General features: G+C 38.9%; 1 protein-coding gene and 1 pseudogene across 1 annotated transcript in view; one reads left to right on the forward strand and one right to left on the reverse strand.

The window, feature by feature from the left end:
• CCDC73 (coiled-coil domain containing 73) overlaps positions 1–22765 on the reverse strand; it is a 124244-nt gene that overhangs the window by 95333 nt on the left and 6146 nt on the right. Inside the window, 1 exon segment of the mRNA XM_003781538.3 lies at positions 7327–7398. Within this exon segment, the coding sequence (XP_003781586.3) occupies positions 7327–7398 (72 nt within the window).
• LOC105887632 lies at positions 13390–15365 on the forward strand (annotated as a pseudogene).

Below are 22765 nucleotides of genomic sequence, written 5' to 3' on the forward strand. Positions count from 1 at the left end.
CTGTGAGCTGTGATACCACGGCATTCTACCCAGGGGGACAGCTTGAGGCTCTGTCTCAAAAAAAAAAAAAAAGAAAAAAAAATCTAAATCTAAATAAAAAGTAAAGAGGCATGAAAACTAAAAAAACTCACTAATTGCTGATTCATCTTTTAAATTTTTAATTTGCAAAAACTGTGCAACAACACTATTTGATAACTGCCCCGTAAAATTGCTAATAAGTCCATCATATAATCTTACCTAATTTTACATGTATATAATTAATTTCACTTTTTATATATGTCATTTATCTTATAAATATTTATCTATTATACACATGTTGTTCATTTTATACACAGTATATAAAGATTTGAATTTTAAGAAGTTAAAATTAAATGTTTTTAACTGGTAAAAAATATATATACACAGACACACACACACAATGCACACACATATACATATACACAGGCAGTTCCTGAGTTACAAACAAGATAGATTCTGTATATTTGTTCTTAAGTTGAATTTGTATGTAAGCTGCCACAGGTACATTTACCTATTACTTTCAATAGCCCAGGTGTCCTCAAACTATAGCCTGAGGGCCACATGCAGCCTGCCTAGGACATTTATCCGGCCCACCAGGTATTTTTGCCACTGCTGCCTGTCCTGCTTAGCAGCTAACTTGTCCCGGGGCCGCAGTCCGGCCCTCCAACGGTCTGAGGGACATTGAACTGGCCCCCTGTTTAAAAAGTTTGAGGACCCCTGTAATTGCCTCCATCCTTAAGTGCAAGTTATAAGTAAGTCAAATGTTTGTAACTCGTGACTACCTGTACATACACACAGTAATCTGGTAAGAGAGATGGGGATTGAACAGAGTATCTGGCAAACTTACTTTCAATAAGGACTTTAAAGGCCAAGTGTGGTGGCTCACACCTATGGTAATCCTAGCACTCCAGGAGGCCAAGGCAGGTGAATTACTTAAGCCCAGGAGTTAAAAAAAGTAACCAGGCATTGTAGCGGGTACCTCTAGTCCCAGCTACTTGGGAGGCTGAGGCAAGAGAATCACTTGAGCCCAGAAGTCTGAGGTTGCTATGAGCCATGACACCACACACTCTACCCAGAGTGAAAGAGTGAGACTCTATCTCCAAAAAAAACTTTAAAGATCAAAAACTTCCTGTGTAAAGTATTTCTTTGATCTTTATTTCTAATAAATGTTGCTCATAAAGAAACTTAAAGAAAAAAGGCTCGTACTCGTTTCCCATTACCCAAAAAAAGGAAAATCCATGATGATCTAGACTCTGAGCAATGGCTATGCCTCAGAAATATTTATTAGAAACTCTCTCTAGATTAAATCTAGGTTTAATCTTGTTTGTTCCTAGGGTATTTTTTGCAATTGAAATGGGAAAAATATCAGGCAGGATATACTACAACAGTCTCAATTGACCCCAAATTATGATTCCCTTACTGGGGGTTTAATGAACCCAGATGACAGAACTTATCCTACTCAGCAAAACTTGTCAAGAGGTAAGAGAATTAATACTAATAGTAGCTATGCCTCTGGAGTAATCCAGGATTTGGAAATATTGTATAAACAGTGACGGTTTCTGACCTCAACAGGAATACCTACTTCAGTGGTTAACAATTTTAAGTGTTCTAATACTTCCTAAGGATGTGGTCATACCAAAAGGGATAACATAAAGGCTAAAAGAAATGTTCTAATCTTTTTTTTTTCCACAGTTTTTGGCCGAGGCCAGGTTTGAACCCACCATCTCTGGTATATGGGGCCAGTCCTCCACTCCTTGAGCCACAGGCACCACCCAGAAATGTCCTAATTTTTATGACACTTATGAGATATGGGGGTGTTGGTCCTCATCATATCCAAAAAAAAAACAATCTTTGGAGAAATTTTAAAAGGCTATTTTGGGCTTGGCGCCTGTGGCTCAAGTGGCTAAGGCGCCAGCCACGTACACCCAAGGTGGCGGGTTTGAATCCAGCCTGGCCTGCCAAACAACAGTGATGGCTGCAACCAAAAAATAGCCCAGCATTGTGGCGGGCGCCTGTGGTCCCAGCTACTTGGGAGGCAGAGGCAGAAGACTCGCTTGAACCCAGGAGTTGGAGGTTGCTGTGAGCTGAGATGCCACGGCACTCTACCCAGGGGGACAGCTTGAGGCTCCTGTCTCAAAAAAAAAAAAAAAAGGCTATTTTGTAATGCTCACAACTTAGCTCCAGAATCTAAAAAGAAATCATGATTATAAATTACAAAAAGAGAATATATTGCAAGACACTTTCAGGACAGACACTTGGTGGCACCAGAGGACCTCAATGAAACTTCACAAAAATTTTTCAGAAAATTACCCATCAGAGCAAGAACAAATTGAACATTACACTCAATTAGCATTGATAGGGAAATTTTACTAAGCTTGCTAGTAAAATTCTTTCTCTGGTGTGCCTTTTTCTGTCACCGGTGCCATCTTTCTGGTAAAACACTCTTTCTAAATACACGCTTCGGGGTTCCTGTAACACTTTCAAATGGTTTTCCTAAAATTAACTGCTATGGTAGTTTCTAAATGTTCTCTCTTCATTGTTTACATCTTCTCAGGACAAACTGAACTTTTCTTACCACAGAGCTATAATTCTGTAAGTAGGAAAAAATCTTTTGATTTTGTGTTTACAATCTGACAGAGGCACTCATTTTCTTAGAATTGTCATTACAGAACTTTGCAAAGCCTTGTCACTTAAAAAACTTTGCTGCCCCTATCATCCTCCTGCCTCAGACTCACTCCTGAGTAGCTAGGACTACAGGCACCCACCACAACACTTGGCTAATTTTTCTATTTTTAGTAGAGACAGGGTCTCGCTCTTGTCAGTCTGGTCTCAAATTCCTGACCTCAAGCAACCCACCCACCTTGGCCTCTCACAGTGCTAGGATTACATGCATGTGCCACCAAACCCAGCCCACAAATTCTGAATTTTTTTTTTTTCTGAAGATAGAGTTTCACTTTGTCATCCTTGATAGAGTACTATGGCGTCATAGCTCACAGCAACCTCAAATTCTTGGGCTCAAGAAATTCTCTTGCCTCCCAAGTAGCTGGGACTACAGGCGCCCTCCACAACACCTGGTATTTTTAGAGACATGGTCTCATTCTGAGATATGGTCCTCTCTGGCTCAGGCTGGTCTCCAACCTGTGAGCTGAGGCAATCCACCTGCCTTGGCCCCCCAGAGTACTGGAATTATAGGCATGAGCCACTGCATCCACCTAATAATCTCTTCCTTAGTGTTTTTCCATGTTAGTGTGTTCAAATGTGCAACCTCTGGAGTCTTTTTTAAGTTTTATTTTTTTATTTTTGAGACAGAATTTAACTCTGTTACCCATGGCATCATAGCTCATACCAACCTCAAACTCTTTGGCTCCAGAGATCCTTTTGCCTCAGCTTCTTGAGTAGCTGGGACTACAGGTGCCTGCCACAACACCCAGCTAGTTTGATTTTTTTCTATTTTTTTTTTTTTGCAGTTTTTGGCCGGGGCCAGGTTTGAACCCACCACTTCTGGCCTATGGGGCTGGCACCTTACTCTTTTGAGCCACAGGTGCCGCCCCAACTTCTGGAGTCTTAAATACTGCTGCACAAGCTCGGCGCCTGTAGCTCAAGCAGCTAAGGCACCAGCCACATACACTAGAGCTGACGGGTTTGAATCCAGCCCTGGCCTGCCAAACAACAATGACAACTACAACCAAAAAATAGCCAGGCGTTGTGGCGAGCACCTGTATTCCCAGCTACTTGGGAGGCTGAGGCAAGAGAATCGCTTTAGCCCTGGAGTTGAAGGTTGCTGAGAGCTGTGATGTCACAGCACTCGACCCAGGGCAACAGCTTGAGGCTCTGTCTCAAAAAAAAATAAATAAATAAAATAAAATACTGTTGCACAGCCAATGTCCTATCAGATGATCCAAAAAATGATCACCCAAGAAAGGACTAGATAAAACTGATATATGTAGAGATGTATATAGAGAGAGACTCATCTATATGAGACATAGACTCGTCATCAAGCAGCATAAATCTTGATTGAGCATATTCTAAATAATGTTCTATCATTCTCCAGCTCACATTGAGGAAGCAAAGGGGGACTGAGAACTGAAACCAGCTGCATCGATACAACAGATCTATTGTACTAACAACTGAGAATACCTCTGTCAGCATAGTTTTTGTTCTAGGAAACCTTTGTCCAGTAAATACAAGACTACAAAAATCAATAAATTACATCACTGTTTCAGGTAATTGCTGCAAAAATAATTTATCTGAAACCATAGTTTACTTGGGTAAACATCTGGTTTGTCAAACAATAATTTACTCTCAAAACTAGCTTCAAGAGATTTGCACTGCTACATTTACCAATCCTAAAACAGCACGTTACAAAATTTGCCCAATCCCGATCAATGTTCTCTGCCTTAAAAGATCAGCCTAAAGCCACTTGAGCTTACCAAAGGTGTCCAACCTTTTTTTCCCTCTGCCACACTGAAAAAAGAAAAGTTGTCTTGGATCACACCGTAAATGCACAAACACTAAAGAAAGCTAATTAGCAAAAAAAAAAAAAAAAAAGGATCCATGCATACTTTTTGTAATATCCAACACCACGCATGAAAAAAAAGTCTTCACAACATCAGTATGCAACCCACTGATAGATTGGACACCCCTGCTAGCCCTCAACATATTCCAATTCTGATTTGCCTCTTTTGAAATACTACTAAGATTCTGTAGTCTTTTCACTTATTGAAATGAGTTCTACTAAACATAGCTGCTTTAATAAAAGTTCTTTGATGATATTCTAGGGAATGCAACAAGACAATTCTAATTCATGCTGCCAACAACATTGGAAAGTTCCTGTTTTTTTAGCTCAGTGCCTGTGGCTTAAGTGGCTAAGGCGCCAGCCACATACACCTAAGGTGGTGGGTTCAAATCCAGCCCGGGCCCACCAAACAACAATGATGGCTGCAACCAAAAAATAGCCAGGCGTTGTGGAGGGCGCCTGTGGTCCCAGCTACTTGGGAGGCTGAGGCAAGAGATTCGCTTGTGCCCAGGAGTTGGAGGTTGCTGTAAGCTGTGATACCACGGCATTCTACCCAGGGTGACAGCTTGAGGCTCTGACTCAAAAAAAAAGTTCCTGTTTTTCTTTCCTTTCCTTTTCTTTTTTCCTTGAGACAGGGTAGAGTGCCATGGTGTCTTAGCTCACAGCAACCTCAAACTCCTAGTCTCAAGCTATCCTCTTGCCTCAGCCTCCCCAAGTAGCTAGGACTATAAGCGCCAACTCTAAGCACCCACCACAACGCCAGTCTAATTTTTCTATTTTTTGTTGAGATGGGGTCTCGCTCTTGCTCAAGCTGATCTGGAATTCCTGAGCTCCAGTACTCACCCATCTCAGCCTCCCAAAGTTCTAGGAGGCTACAAGCATAGCCACTATGACCAGCAAAGTTCCTGTTTTCCCACAAGCTTGTAAAGTAAGTTAACAATCTGGCTTTACAGCTCTAATACCATTTCTTGAATTTCTATTCTTCTTTAGTGATTTGAAAGCAACCACTATCATTCACTAAATTATCTTTTGTCTTTAGAGTTTTGGATTCTATGGTCCACTGAATAACTATTTGTGTACGCAACTGAGCTATTTTAATTATTATAGCTTTATAATATGTTTAAGAATCAAGTATGGCTATTTCATCCTCCTCTTTTGCAAAAATTTCCCTCCACTGTTCTTGTATGTTTTCACATAAATCTTAGAATTGACTTAAGATTCCCTAAACATGCTGTTGGTATTATAATTGGATTTATTAAACTTACTAATTAACTTAGTAATTCTGATAATTCTTTTATTGACTCTATCTAAAAACAAGATATAGAGCTGGGCATAGGGGTTTATGCCTACAATCCTAGCACTCTGGGAGGCCGGCCAAGCCAGGGGTCGGGGAGAAAGGGAGGACTGGTTGAGCTCAGGAGTTCTAGACCAACTTGAGCCAAGAGTAAGACCCTGTCTCTACTAAAAGGAGAAAAATTACCTGGGCATCATGATAGGCACCTGTAGTCCCAGCTACTTAAGAGGCTGAAGCAGGAGAATTGCTTGAACCCAGGAGTTTGAGATTTCTGTGATCTATGACACCATGGCACTCTAACCAGGGGCAACAGAGTGAGACTCTGTCTCAAAAAAAAAAAAAAAGAAAGAAAGAAAGAAAAACAAGATACGACTTCACATTCTGAAGTCTGCTTTGAGCTTTAGTTCGTACTTAGTATTAATCTTTACCTGTTCCTTCTCTCCTTCTCTCCAAAAATTCTGTTTTCAACCCATCCCTCATATAATCCAGCCTTGGCTATTTCATCTTCTTTTTTTAATTTTATTTTATTTAGAGACAGAGTATCACTTTGTCCACCCTTGGTAGAGGGCTGTGGCGTCACAGCTCACAGCAACCTCCAGCTCTTGGGCTTAGGTGATTCTCTTGCCTTGGCCTCCAGAGTAGCTGGAACTACAGGGGCCCGCCAAAACACTCCGCTGTTTTTTTGTTGCAGTTTGGTTCAGGCCGGGTTTTAACCCACCACCCTTGGTATACCAGGCCAGCGGCCTACGCACTGAGCCACAGGCACCATCCTATTTCATCTTCCTTTGCAAAAGTTTCCCACTGCTCTTGTATGTTATTTTCACATAAATCTTAGAATCAGCTTTAAGTACTGAATTCTGTATAACCTTGCAGATCTATCTGGTCTCAAAATTTCAGTCACTGCAAGTTTGGTCCAGAATTCTGATTGTTATTTGTTACCCCAAGTTCCTATTTCCATATTGCCAAACAATGGGAAGAGGGATCATAATAATCATAATAATAATCATAATCATCATAATCATCATCATAATTAAGCTTTCAATTTTTAGCTAGTAAGATTACTTTGGTGGAAAGGCACTCACTATAAATAGAGCTATAAAGAAAATTAAAACTAATTTTTTAAAATATTTTCTTACATTATGTAACAAAACCCTTGGAAAATATAGCACTAGTTATATATTCATTGCTATATATATATTCATTGCTTTCAAAATATTCTAATTCCCCTATAACATACAGTCTGTTGCTCAGATGAATTAGTTTTCAGAGTTATCCTCAGTGCTACAATAACAAAAATCCTGAAAAAAATTTTTATTCTCTTTTTTTCTGATAGCCTAAATGTTATCAACACTTTTGGGTGGGATTTTCTTTAAACTTTGTTTAAAATAATGCACTACCCCCAAATTAGAAAATTTAAAAATTAACTTTGTAATTAGGATAAGAACATATTTTAAAATAAATGCTAAAAATCCTAATCTAAGGGGAAAAAAAAACTTACCTTTTGCCATTTAAGTTCTTGTGTCTCCACAATAATTTTAGCAATTTGCTCTTCATATTGAGTTTCTGCTTCCTAAGTCAAAAAGATAAAGAAAATGCTATTAGGAATTAAAAACCTCCAGTTATAGCTCTTTCTAGAGAGAAATAGTATCCTTTCACCCTTAAAACAAATTGCAAATTAAATGAATAAATTCATCAGAGAACTGAGGTCCCAGATCAGTCATGTACCCCAAACCTCCTAGAGATAGGAGGTTAGAGGGAAAAACAGAACCCCAACATTTTGTTTACAGGGACATAAACCCCTGAGTACCAGTAAGAAGATTCAATTAAAAGTCCTTAATAAACTACTAAGAGCAAAATGTGGACTATTATAAAAATGTGAATACCCTAGGGGGTCCCAGAAATATGGAGGGTTTTTTACCCTCTAGCAGGCTTTTCTCTGGGAAACCCACCAAGTGTTTATAGGGAAGGTTGAGAAGAACCCTGAGAAAGCATTGGCACTGGCTGTGCAGGGGGAGAATAGTCATAAACCATCTTCTCTATTTTCCCTATAGACCAACACCCTTAATCTGCAGAGAGAAGGGCAACAAAACTATAGTTAAGGACACTAGTAGAAATTCTGTGCATCTAGACAAGGAGACCAACAGTCACCACTGAAAACTCTACCTACACAACCCTGTCTTCCTTATCTCCCCTATGGAGAAAAAAAAAAAAACAAAAGCTTTAGTGGGAAGAGCAATAAGAACTACCATTGGGAGCACTAGTGGAAACCCACTGCAGTTGGGAGGGGGAGGACTGAAAAACAAAGCAGTAATAGCTCTATCATTAGAGCAAAGGCAGGAATACATGCTAGGCCCAGCATTACATATGAAGAAAGGACCAGGACTCGGCGCCTATGGCTCAAGGAGCTAAGGCACCAGCCACATACACCTGAGCTGGCAGGTTCAAATCCAGCTTGGGCCCACCAAACAACAATGCGACTATAACCAAAAAATAGCCAGGCATTGTGGCAAGTGCCTGTAGTCCTAGCTACTTGGGAGGTGGAGGCAGGAGAATCCCTTGAGCCCAGGATTGGAGGTTACTGTGAGCTATGACATCACAGCACTCTACCCAGGGCAACAGCTTGAGGCTCTGTCTCAAAAAAAAAACCAGAAAAAGGACCAGAATACACACGAAGAACTTATCCTGAGCCTCAGTACTATCACTACTTAATGATAGTACCAGAGAATCACCTTCTTCTCCCACTTGCCACCACCACCATAGCAATAACCATAAAGTAAAAAGAACAAGGAGATATAGCTGGGAGAGCTGCAGAGACAGATTTTCTCTGAGCAGCAGCACAAAAGGAAGACTCCAAGTTAAGGGGGGAGGCCTAAAGCCAAGCAGGAAGCAGTCATTTTAGAAAACTCTCTGGTTTTGGGTGGTGCCTGTGGCTCAGTGAGTAGGGCACTGGCCCCATATACCAAGGGTGGCAGGTTCGAACATGGCCCTGGCCAAAGTGCAAAAAAAAAAAAAAATAGCCTGGCATTGTGGTGGGCACCTGTAGTCCCAGCTACTTGCAAGGCTGAGGCAAGAGAATCGCCTAAGCCCAAGAGCTGGAAGTTGCTGTGAGCTGTGACACCACAATACTCTACCAAGGGTGATAAAGTGAGACTCTGTCTCTAAAGATAAAAAAAGAACTACTGTTATGGATCGTAATATAAATACCTGATATGTAGGATGTATTTAAGCGACCTCTGTGAAAGGGTCGTTCAACCCCCAAAAGGGTCACGACCCACAGGTTGAGAATCGCTGAACCAGAGAAATCTGAAGCATCTACTGAAAACTTTAACAGACAGAAGTGAAAACTTCCTGGTTTGAGTGCTGAAGGTGTGCTTCAACAAACATACAAAGAGCCCTGTACAAAGATTGGAGATTTTTTTTCTTTTGGTTCTAAGTATTTAAGGAAATCTCTGTTAAGGACAGACTATCTCTGTCAATAGTTAACCACTAAACTTACAGAACAGCAACTTCAGTGACTACACACAACAAAGACTACAGACTTTACAAATCAGTTCAGAAAATGTACTAAACAAACAAAAGACAACAATCAGCAACTCTGGAAAGGAGGAAGAATCTGATTTCCAGAGTTACTGCATATCCAAAATGCACAGTTTTCAACAAAAAATTATAAGGCATGCAGAGAAACAGGAGAATGTGATGCATACACAGAAAAAACAATGAGTAGAAGTGGACTTACTAAACACATACTTTCAATCAACTACTTTAAATATGCTCAAAGTGCTAAACCAAGTACAAAACTACTATAGCCATTAAAAAGATAATTAATAAATGCTATAAACAACTTTATACTCATAAATTCGACAACTTACAGAAATGGACCAATTCTTCAAAAACCACAAACTACCAAAACTCAACCAAGGGGTTAGTGACCAGTGATTTTCAACCAGTGTGCTGTGAAAATTTTTATTTTTTTATTTTTATTTTTTGTATTTAAAGATGTTTTAATTTTTTTATAATTAATTATTTTTCATTAACTCATAACTTTGTACACTAATGCATTTATGGGGTGCAGGGTACTGCTTTGATGTACAATGTGAAATGTTTACATTGAACCAAGTAACGCATCCATCACAATTATATTCATTTCTTAACAGTTTTGAAATGTACCATTGCATCATGCACATTAGGTGAGGTCCCCTCAAATACCGTCCCTTCTGTCATATCCTCTTTCCCCACCCTTCTCTCTCCTCTTCCCTTCTACTTCATGGACTATAGTTATGTTTTGCCATTGTATGATTGTGTAGGTGGTTGTATATTGATTTCATAGTAGCATCAAGTACATTGGATACTTTTTTTTCCATTCTTGGGATACTTTACTAAGAAAAATATGTTCCAGCTCCATCCAGGTAAACATAAAAGATGTGAAGTCTCCATCTTTTTATGGCTGCATAGTATTCCATAGTGTACATATACCATAATTTGTTAATCCATTCATGGGTCAATGGGCACTTGGGCTGTTTCCATGTCTTGGCTACTATGAATTGGGTTGCAATAAACATTCTGGTGCAAATATCTTCGTTGTAAAATAATTTTTGATCATCTGGGTATATACCTAGTAAAGGTAGGTCTACTTTTAGTTCCTTGGTCAAACGGTAGGTCTACTTTTAGTTCCTTGAGTGTTTTCCAAACTTCTTTCCAAAAAGGCTATATTAGCTTCCATTCCCACCAGCAGTGTAGAAGCATTCCCTTCTCTCTGCATCCATTCCAACATCTGTAGTTTTGGGATTTTGTGACGTGAGTTAATCTTACTAGAGTTAGATGATATCTCAAAGTGGTTTTGATTTGCATTTCTCTAATGATTAAGGATGATGAGCATTTCTTCATATGTTTGTAGGCCATGAACCTGTCTTCATCAGAGAAGTTTCTGTTCAAGTCTCTTGCCCTCATAAAAATGGGGTTATTTATTCTTTTCTTTTTTTTTAAATTTAATTTATTTATTTATTGCAGTTTTTGACCAGGGCTGGTTTGAACCCACCACCTCCAGTATATGGGGCCAGCACCCTACTCACTGAGCCACAGGTGCCACCCCTATTTATTCTTTTCTTATTAATTAGTTTGAGTTCTCTGTAGATTCTAGTTATCAGACCTTTGTCAGAAGCCTACCATGCAAAAATCTTTTCCAATTCTGAAGGTTGTCTGTCTACTTACTATGCTCTTGGCTGTGCAAAAGCTTTTTAGTTTGATCAGATCCCAGTAACGTATTTTTGGTGTTGCTTCAATTGCCCGAGGGCGTCCTCCTCATAAAATATTCTCCCAGGCCAATTTCTGCAAGTGCTTTCCCTGCACTCTCTTCTAGTATTCTTATAGTTTCATGTCTTAAGTTTAAATCTTTTATCCAGTGAGAACCAATTTTTGTTAATGGTGAATGGTGGGGCTCTAGTTTCAGTCTTCTATAGGTCGCCAGCCAGTTCACTCAACAGCATTTGTTAAATAGGGAGTCTTTCCTCCACTGAATATTTTTGGTAGGCTTGTCAAGGATCAAATGATGATAAGTAGCTGGGTTCATCTCTTGGTTTTCTATTCTGTTCCATAAATCTACCACTCTGTTTTTGTGCCAGTATCATGCTGTTTTGATCACTATAGATTTATAGTATAGCCTAAAGTCTGGTAAGGTGATACCTCCTGATTTGTTCTTATTTCTGAGTAATGTATTTGCTATTCAAGGTTTTTTCTGATTCCATATAACATGAAGTACTATTTTTTCAAGTTCTTTGAAGTATGACAATGGTGCTTTAATAGAGATTGCATTAAATCTGTAGATTGCTTTGGGTAATATGGACATTTTAACAAAGTCGATTCTTCCCAGCCAGGAACATGGTATGTTTTTCCATTTGTTAACATCTTCAGCTATTTCTTTTCTCAGAGTTTCATAGTTCTCCTTATAGAGATCTTTCACATCCTTTGTTAGGTAAATTCCCAGATATTTCATCTTCTCTGGCACTATTGTAAAGGAATAGAGTCTTTGATTGTTTTTTCAGCTTGACTATTGTTGGTAAAATAAAAACATACTTATTGTACTTTGAACTTCTTCCAAAATAATAAGAAGTTCAAAGCACAATAAGTATATTCTTTTTTTTTTTTTTGAAACAGAGCTTCAAGCTGTCACCCTGGGTAGAGTACCATGGCATCACAGCTCACAGCAAACTCCAACTCCTGGGCTCAAGTGATTCTCCTGCCTCTGCCTCCCAAGTAGCTGGGATTACAGCCTCCCAAGTAGCTTGGATTACAAGTGCCCACCACAACGCCCAGCTATTTTTTGGTTGCAGCCATCATTGTTGTTTGGCAGGCCCGGGCTGGATTCAAACCAGAGTTATCATTTCATGTGAAAAGGAGTCTAAAGACAGACACCAGGCATAGTGGCTCACCCTTGTAACCTCAGCACTTTGGAAGGCCAAGGCTGGAATATCACTTGAGACCAAGAATTCAAGCCTAGCCTGAGGAACATGAGAACCTGTATCTACAAAAAAAAAAAAAAAAAGAAAATAATTAGATAGGCATAAGGTGTGTACCTGCAGTCCTAGCTACTTGGGAGGCAGGAAGATCACTTGAGTCCAGAACTCAAGGTTATAGTGAGATATGTTCACCCCACTGTACTCCAGCCTGGGCAAGAGAGCAAGATTCTGTCTCTCCAACGGCCAAAAAACACATGAAGAAATGCTCATCATCTCTAATTATCAGAGAAATTCAAATCAAAACCACTTTGAGATATCACCTAACCCCAGTAAGAATGGCCCACATCACAAGATCCCAAAGCAATAGATGCTGGCATGGTGTGGAGAGAAGGGAATACTCATGCACTGTCTATGGGACTGCAAACTAGCCCAGCCTTTATGAAGGAAATATGGAGAGTCAGTTCCGTGCCTGTAGCTCAGCGGGTAGGGCACTGGCAACATATACCATGGCTGGTGGGTTTGAACCCAGCCAGGCCCTGCCAAACAATGCCAACAACAAAAATATAGCTGGGCATTGTAGCAGGCACCTATGGTTCCAGCTACTTGAGAGGATGAGGCAGGAGAATCACTGAAGCAAAAGAATTTGAGGTTGCTGTGAGCTGTGATGCCACAGCGCTCTACCAAGGGTGACATACTGAGACTCTGTCTCAAAAAAAAAAAAAGAAAGAAAGAAAGAAAAGAAATATGGAGAGTCTACAAAGAACTAAAAGTAGACCTTCCATTTGATCCTGCCATTCTATTACTAGGTATCTACCCAAAAGAAGAAAGTCATTTTACCATAAGGACATTTGCATTCAAATGTTTACAGCAGCCCAATTCACAATGGCAAAGATGTAGAAATGCCCTTCAACACATGACCAGAGATTCTGTATTTTTTGTAACAACCTAGATAGATTTGGAGAACACTCTTAAGTATCACAGAATGAAAAAATAAGCATCACATGTGCTCAATATTAAATTGAAACTAGTAGATTAATGACTGCATTCTCACTTGAGAGAAAAACTTGATTAAATTTAAGAAGGAGGACAGCGATGTTTCGGGGTGCACCATGGACTGCAGGGTTGTCAAGCCACTGGGGCAGGATTTCATAGTGGACCATCTCAAAAGCCACTACAGACTTAGAGGCTGCTGCCCTGACATATGAATTTTCAAACTTTCATCAGGCTGAATATAAGAGAAGATCTCTAACCTCCCTAGCCCAGATGATGAACAGGATTCTTTTCATGATTTGAAGAAACAGGAAACAGAAGAAGAATCAATAGAGAATAATGATGGATAGGGTGACCAGATTTTAACATCTGTAAGGCGGGACAACATGGCTGGGGGGGCGGGGTGGGGGCGGAGCAGGGGCGGAGCACCGGGCAGGGCAGGGCCTGACACAAGGCAAACTTTGATAAGCAGTTCTCGATAATCACTTCTCAGCAATTATTTATTACAGTTTAACATTATAAAACTAACAAAAATAATATAAAACTCATATTCTGGCGAAATAGCCATATGGCGGCCGAAAGCCGTATATTCCCTTCTTGTTCTCCAGCCCATTCGTGCATTCTTTCCAAAAATCGGGACTTTTTTAAAACACCGAGGGACACGTGACAAATTGTTGAAAAGTGGAACTGTCCCGCCAAAATCGGGACGTCTGGTCACCCTAATCATAGAGTAAGCACCGTCAAAGTAACCAAGCAATCTTTTAAAAAGATAGAAAAAAAATTGCTGTGCCAACTAATAAATCCTCATCAAGACCTTTGTCTGAATGTTGTAGTGATGCAAGTGACTGTCCTTTAAAACCTGTCATCTACCCAAAATCTAAAGCATCAAACAAGCAGAGTCTACTTCCATATCAAGTCAGTCAGATATATGATGAGTTATTTCAAATACATCTGAAACTGCAGCAACATAATGCCAAAGTTGAACACTTTAACTGAAGTTCTTAAGGAAAAGAATAAAGAAAGCAAAAGACTGAGGTCCTCTTTTGATGCACTGAGAGAACTGAATGATACATTTAAAAAAGCAATTAAATAAAGTGAAGAAAACAAGAGGATGAAAATTCAGGCTAAAAGAGTTCAAGCTCGTTTAGATACTTATAGAGGAAGTATGAATTCATGCCAACACAAGAGATTGAAAGGAAATTCTTACACTATTCCTGGAGTGAAAAGTTTAAAACAAGAAAAAGTACCAGTTTCAAAAACTTCCAAGGTACCACTTAATGGACAAGTTTATGAACTTTTAACTTTCTTCTTGGATTGGATTTTGGATCATCTTAGTAAAGTGAAACATGAAGAATCTGGAATGGATGGTGAAAAACCTCAACTCAAATTTGCTTCTCAGAGAAATGATATTCAGCAAAAGTTTGTAAAGCTTTTGCCTATGATGACAGAGCAGCTACAGTGGATGCCATTTGTGAATGCCAAACTTCATGAGACTTTTATAAAATTTATATATTGATCACTAAGACAGCTAGATGCTGGAACACAGCATTCAACTAGGACTTCAACATTGAGGAGACTGGGTGAAGAAATATTTAAAGGAGTAGTAACTAAAGAAAATTAGGATAATTCTTTACAGCATTCGGAGGAGTAATAAACCAAAGACAGCTGCTTTCTTTAAAAGCTCTAATTTGCCATTGAGATTTTTATCAACCTTAATTGATCTCAAAACAATCACTCAAACTGACTACCTGGCTCAGGCATTTGATTCTCTTTGTGTGGACTTGAAGACAGATGAAGGAAAAATATTGTTTTTGAAATACCGCAGTGTTCCAGTAATACTGAATAATCTAAGAATATCCAGTAAAAGACTCATATCCAATGTCATTGATAGTTTGCTTCAGATGACAGCGGAATCTAAATTCTTGCAGCCGGTCCTGGAAGCCTGTAGCAATACTTTATTTTTTCGTACTTGCTTTGCTGCTTTGAACCCCTAAGCTTGATCTTCAAATACTAGAAAAGCTCAGTATTATTCTACAAGAACTTTCAAAAATCAAGAGTAATAAGAAGCTCTTTGAAATTTTTACAGTTCATCTGATGCTTCAAGAAATACAAAGGACAACCCATCCAGAGCATGCCTTTTTCTGTATTAATCTAAATTCAACTCTGTTCAACTTGGGTTTAACAAAATGCAACTCCGTAGTCTCCAGTGCAAGCCATTAGGTTGGCTTACTTTTAAATATATATGTGTTGCTTATTTGTGAAAATCTAAAAACCACCAAAGTAACTAAAATTCTACCAAGTAAATTGATCAGTAGCATCAATTATCATAAAAGATAGAAAGGGTTTTCTTTTAACTTTTTAAATGAAACCTACAGAAACTATGGCATTTTTGAGATGTTTCAGTTCAACTAAGGTTGTACTCATGTACAAGATGGCATTTTCAGAATTTAAGATAGTGGGGTTACTTTTTGTGAAAGTATTGTAGGAAAATTCTTTCATAAAGTTATGTGATTATTTGTAATAAAATTGGGACTTATATGGGAATAGGGCTAAATCATGTTGTTATTCTGTTAATACGTTAGAATTCTTCCTCTTAGAAGCAAAAGTACATGTTTTTAAACTATTATCTTTATATAATTTTTCTACATATTGTAGCCTACATATTTCTACAAATATTCTTTTATTATGCTGTTCACAGAGTACTTTAAAAGATTAATTTTTTCAAAATAATTTATTACTAAAGCATGTATGTATAAGACATCTATTTAAACAATGGGGAAAATAAATAAGAATATCAAAGTCCCAAAAAAAATATATATATATAAAAGAGGGGGGGAGTTCAGCAAGTTCCCACCCAAAGGTTTTTTTTTTTTTGTAGAGACAGAGTCTCACTTTTTCACCCTCGGTAGAGTGCAGAGGAGTCCCTCCAGCAAACTCCAACTCCTAGGCTTAGGCGATTCTCTTGCCTCAGCCTCCCAAGTAGCTGGGACTACAGGCGCCTGCCACACGCCTGGCTATTTTTTGTTGCAGTTTGGCCGGGGCTGGGTTTGAACCCGCCACCCTCAGTATATGGGGCCGGAGCCCTACTCACTGAGCCACAGGCGCCTCCCGTTCCCACCCAAAGGTAACAATGCATGGGGTATGCAGCACACTTACCTAGTAAAGGTGAAGGGAATGACTTTACCTTACAGATGGAAATAATGTAATCTAATCTGAAATTTTAAATAATTTTTTTCTTTTCTTTTTTTTTTTTTGAGACAGAGCCTCAAGCTATCCCCCTGGGCAGAGTGCTGTGGTACCACAGCTCACAGCAACCTCCAACTCCTGGGCTCAAGCGAGTCTCCTGCCTCAGCCTCCCTAGTAGCTGGGACCACAGGCACCCGCCACAATGCCTGGCTATTTTTTTTTTTTTGGTTGCAGCCGTCATTGTTGTTTGGCAGCCCGGGCTGGATTCGAACCTGCCACCTTAGGTGTATGTGGCTGGCGCCTTAGCCACTTGAGCCACAGGTGCAGAGCCAACAATTTTTTTAAACTAATCTTTTTATGTTTAAAAAAAAGAACAGTTTTTTTTTAAAAGTCTAAAGGTAGAGTGCTTCTAGGATTTGATTATTTCAGTGATATGCTCAACAGCACCATCAAAGAACTATGACTCAGCCCACTTTTCCATTTTGCAATTATGAAGGTGATTTTCCTCAGGCTTTCTATCCCTCAGGGTTGTAGAATGGTTATTTTAGTTGTAGACATTAAAGATAAATCAGAGAGTATCTTGAAGAAAAAAAAGTATATTATCCTAAGAAAAAATTAAATCTTTCCCTGAAGCTTCCTAACACACATCCCCTGGAATGTCATTGGGCATACCCAAGTCACATGCCCACTCCTAAGCTGGTCATTGGCACAGGGACTACACTGGATCTTCACAAGTGATTAAGAACAGTGAGGACATACTGACTCTCAAATTCATGAGAAACAGATCCTAAGACACAATCAGGGTTTTTCTAACATAGAAGGAAGGACATGCATATCAACAGTACATACTATATTACAAATGAATGAGAAGAGATTAGAAGCTCTTGCAGTAACACATATCTACTGTCAAAACATATTCAAAGAGGAAATAGTGTACATACGTACATTTGTTCTGGGAGGGAAGGTATGTAAAACATCCATTTCTTCCCAAAGCAGGTGGTTTGAAAATGTATATGACACTGTTTTCATTGTGTATGTCTAGTTCTCTTTTAACCACTTCTCTTTCAGTGGTTACAGTGGGAGCTGAGATTCACCGTGATTCTAAATATCATTCTAAGCACTTTTTATATAATGATTAATTTAACTAGGCATAATTTTATATAAGATAGGTACTCTGACTATTGCCATTGTCTACATGAAAAAACTGAGGTAGCTAGAAGATAAATCACTTAAATAAACAGCAATGCCATTATTTGAACCCAGATGATCTGTCTCCATAGTCTCTTTTTTTTTTTTTTGAGACAGAGCCTCAAGCTGTCCCCCTGGGCAGAGTGCCGTGGCATTACAGCTCACAGCAACCTCCAACTCCTGGGCTCAAGCGAGTTTCCTGCCTCCGCCTCCCAAGTAGCTGGGACTACAGGCGCCCGTCACAATGCCCGGCTATTTTTTTGGTTGCAGCCGTCATTGTTGTTTGGCGGGTCCGGGCTGGGGATTCGAACCCGCCACCTTAGGTGTATGTGGCTGGCGCCCTAGCCGGTTGAGCTATAGGCGCCGAGCCTCCATAGTCTCTTAAATGTTGCATTATATCACCTGTAAGAGACTATGAATCCTGTAGGAGAGTATGGATTGTAATGATAAACCTCTTTCCTTCAAAGCTTCACAAGTTAGGCTGGGCTCAGTGGCTCATACCCGTCATACCTGTAATTCTAGCACTCTGGGAAACTGAGGCAAGAGGATTGCTTGAGGTCAGGAATTGGAGACCAGCCTGAGGAAGAGTGAGACCCCATCTGCCACCAAAAATTAAAAAATAATTAACCAGGCATGGTGACACACACTGTAGTTCCACCTACTCTGGAAGCTGAGAAGGGAGGATTGCTTAAGCCCAGGAGTTTGAGGTTGCAGTGAGCTGTATGCACTCTAACCAGGCAACAGAATAAGACTGTCTTAATAAAAAATAAAAAGAGAACTTTCAAAAGTTAATTTTCCTATCCCCTCAAATTTAGAAAATCATTCAAAATTATTTTACCTGTATTAAATATGATTATTTGGTTTGAGGAAAACATTTCAAATTGTATATAAAGCCAGCACAATCATTGTACCCCATGACTGCATTAATGTACACAGCTATGATTTAATAAAAAAAAAAAAAAAAGAATCAAGAGGAAAACTACACAGTCACAAAAAAAAAAAAAAGATTATTTGGTAACACATTTCAAAATAAAAACTAGAAATTTGTTGACTACAAAACAAAAGAATTTAATCATTGCTATGAATGTTCTAATATTAATATTTTTCTTTGTCCAAAATCTTTTTTTTTTAATGTTAACTTCTAACCTATCCCATGAATATTAGAGATATTTATCTTCAGTGCATTTTAGCTAATCAGACCGAGAAACTATCTGGAAGAGTGATTAGCGTTTTCTTATACAACATGAGAAACCAATCTGGGCAATTTTGTAAAAGGTGGATTTGAAAAGGAATGTAGAAGTACCCAGTAACAGTTTTGGCTGCTAGGACATGTGCCTGCTCTGTGTATATGTCCCTAAATCTGTTCAGGGTCAAAAATTGAAAAGGCCTGACCAATACACAGCCCATCTTGTAAAACTACAGCCTGAAGCAAGCACTTTAAAAAAAGCATGACACTTTCTAAAGGTTATAAAGAGTAAATAATCCATCAAATTACTCCTCTTTTATTGTTTTTATAAAAACACTTAAATCCTTGTGGTCCTAAGGCATCTAATAAAAAATAAACACTTTTATTTAAGATTCTATATTCTAGGATACTTTATTGAAGTTAGATAGAATTTTCTTACTAAATTTATATAGTTTTTCTCATTGACAATTCAAAAGGAATTTTTATTGATAACTTTTAAAAGCTGCTTTAAGAATGGATAAAATAAAAAATAAAGGTTCTGATAAAAAAGTAACTAATGATTTTTATTAGAAAGCATAAATTAATAAATCCTAATATAGTAAAAGTATATTACAATGCCATTTTTCAGCAATGTGGCAAACACCCATATTATTGTTTTCCATGCGGTATAAAGACATATATTCTACAAATCATAATAATCAGAAAGGAGTATGATTCTACTCATAGCATTTTTAATTTTATGGGCCATTGAAGTATTGCTTAATGTTGTTTACCACATATTATACCATTAATTACCCAGTTTTCCCTCACAATTGTCATTTTTAGGCTACCCAAAATTCCATTGACTTTTATTTGTTGATAATTTAGAATTTCAAAATGTATCCCTGTTTAGATATTTAACAAATGTGCCCTTTCTCTGAACTATCATAATACTTTGCTTTAATTCTATTATGATATGTTATACTATGTACATACTATGTGATTGTACAGTTATTAATTTACATGGCACGTAGTACCTAATAAATTTTCAATTTTCTTAAGGCACAGAGAAGTGGTTTGTAAAAGATTATTAAATGAATGCATATTTTAAAAGATAAAAGATCTTTTATCCCCACTGTACAGATGATTTGGCTCAGAAATATATTTTATCTAAAAACTTTCAACCTACTTCTTATTTTTTTTTGAGACAGAGTCTCACTTTATTGTCCTTGGTAGACTGCCATGGCGTCATAGCTCACAACCTCAAACTCTTGGGCTTAAGCAATTCTCTTGCCTCAGCCTCCCTTAAATAGTGGGATTATAGGCACCCACCACAATGCCTGGCTATTTTTAGAAACGGATCTCGCTCTGGCTCAGGCTGGTGTCCAACCTATGAGCTCGGGCCATCTACCCTTGGCCTCTCAAGTGCTAGGATTACAGGCGTGAGCCACTGCATCTGGCCCTACTTCCAATTTTTAGAATCTGACAGATTTCACATTGAAATCTGGATTTCTACTTTCTCTTCAACAACTGGAAGAAATAAGCTCGAGACCCATTTTTCTACCTGGCATGGTAGCTGTAGGTTGAACTGAAGATACAGGCTTTCAGTTCAACATATTAATAATTCTTACTCTACTTACATCACATGCCAACTACCTGAAACGTGACAAGAGTTAAGTTTGTTGCCCCTGTGCTATTACTGCTTATTCCTACTCTTTATCAAGTTAAGTCTGTAGATTTATCTGATAAGGGCATTTACTGAAATGGTATCTAACTTTTATTTATTTTTTTAAATACCCACTATTTTATTTTGTTTTTCGATCTACCCACTCTGTTGCCCTGGGTAGATTGCCATGGCATCATCATAGCTCCCAGCAACCTCAGGCTACTGGGCTCCAGTGATCCCCTTGCCTCAGTTTTTCTTTCTTTTTTTTCTTTTTTTTGAGACAGAGCCTCAAGCTGTCCCCCTTGGTAGAGTGCTGTGGCATCACAGCTCACAGCAACCTCCAACTCCTGGGCTCAAGCAAGTCTCCTGCCTCAGCCTCCCAAGTAGCTGGGACCACAGGCACCTGCCACAATGCCTGGCTATTTTTTGGTTGCAGCTGTCATTATTGTTAGGTGGGCCCTGTGCTGGATTCGAACCCACCACCTTAGGTGTACATGGCTGGTGCCTTAGCCACTTAAGCCACAGGCACCACGCCAGTTTTTCTAATTTTAGTAGACAGAGTCTCACTCTTGCTCAGACTGGTCTTGAATTCTTGAGCTCAGGCTTGGCACCCATAGCACAGTGGTTACAGTGCCAGTCACATACACCAAAGTTGGTGGGTTCCAGCTAAACAACAATGACAACTACAACAAAAAATAGCGAGGCATTGTGGCAGCCACCTGTAGTCCCAGCTACTTGGGAGGCTGAGGCAAGAGAATTGCTTAAGCCAAAGAGTTTGAGGTTGCTGTGAGATGTGATGCCACGGCACTCTACCGAGGGTGACAAAATGAGACTCTATCTCTTAAAAAAAAAAAGAAAAGAAAAATTAGCTGGGCCTTGTGTCTGATGCCTATAGTCCTAGCTACTCGGGGTGGGGGCTGGGAGGCTGAGGAAGGAGAATCACCTGAACCCAGGAGTTTGAGGTTGCCTCCCAGAGTGCTAGGACTACAGGTGTGAGCCACTACACCTGGCTAGTGTATAACACTACACACATTGGTGGATTCAATATAAACTATTTTGTTGACTCAGACTGTTAATTTGTCGATTAATATTAATTTAAAACATTTAATTTTTTTCAAATATTATCATTACCAATTTAGGTCCATAAGGAAAAAATGAGCAATTTTTTCACTCTTTTATTAGTTACCATATAATGAAGTAGGAAATACAGTCTATGTAAAGTTCACTGCACTATTCATTCCACTGATTTATTAGATATATTAATGGAAGAATACTGGACAAGGAATATAGGGATATTAGAATACTAGTTTCTTAAAGTCTCTGGGTTTTAGTTTTAGTCTAAAAGCTATCTCAGGTCACTTCCATCTCTAAAACTATACAATTTCATGATTGTATGATTGCACAAAAGATTAATGATTTCGAATGTATCTCTAAGATTACAGAGAGAAAGGAAGCATAGAGAGCTAATCCAGATAATCAGCATTTAATACTTCACTAGAGGCTGAGAAACTGAGGCAGATCTACCAACAGTCTTAATGGGAATAAGATTAGTTGGTGTTCAGGGCCCACCAAGCAGGAGGGACTCTGACAAATATCCCAAGATTTTAGTTGAAACCCCAAACTAAAATCTTGGAGTGTGAAAATAAACCAGCCCTCACTAAGATGAAATCTCAGCCACCAGTGAGCTCAATCTCTTGACTTGTAAAATGATCTGCCCAACTCTAACCTCCGAAAGCAAATGTCATCCTCTCTAGAGAAAGCTAATTCCATTCAAAGCTTCAAATTTCCTCTTTTCATGCACAAAGTCATTCATTTATTCAATCAAAATTTACCCTACATTCCAGGAGGTAAGCTCAAATGACCAAAAACCAAGAGGAAATAGAGACAATAAAAATGGATCTACAAGAGGTCCAGATATTAGAATTTACTGACATACACTTTAAAAATATATAATTAATATAATCAAGAAATTACATGACAAAATAAACTTCAGCAGAGACTGAAAATTATAAATGAAGAACCAAATGGAAATTTTAGAACTGAAACATACAATAAGTGAAATTAAGAATTAAATATACTGGCTCGGCGCCTGTGGCTCAAGCGGCTAAGGCACCAGCCACATACACCTAAGGTGGCGGGTTCGAATCCCCAGCCTGGGCCTGCCAAACAACAATGACGGCTGCAACCAAAAAAGTGGCCAGGCGTTGTGGCGGGCGCCTGTAGTCCCAGCTACTTGGGAGGCTGAGGTAGGAGACTCGCTTGAGCCCAGGAGTTGGAGGTTGCTGTGAGC

This window comes from Otolemur garnettii, unplaced genomic scaffold (genome assembly GCF_000181295.1).
Source record: "Otolemur garnettii isolate 467f Iridium unplaced genomic scaffold, OtoGar3 scaffold00001, whole genome shotgun sequence".
NCBI classification, from domain to species: domain Eukaryota; kingdom Metazoa; phylum Chordata; class Mammalia; order Primates; family Galagidae; genus Otolemur; species Otolemur garnettii.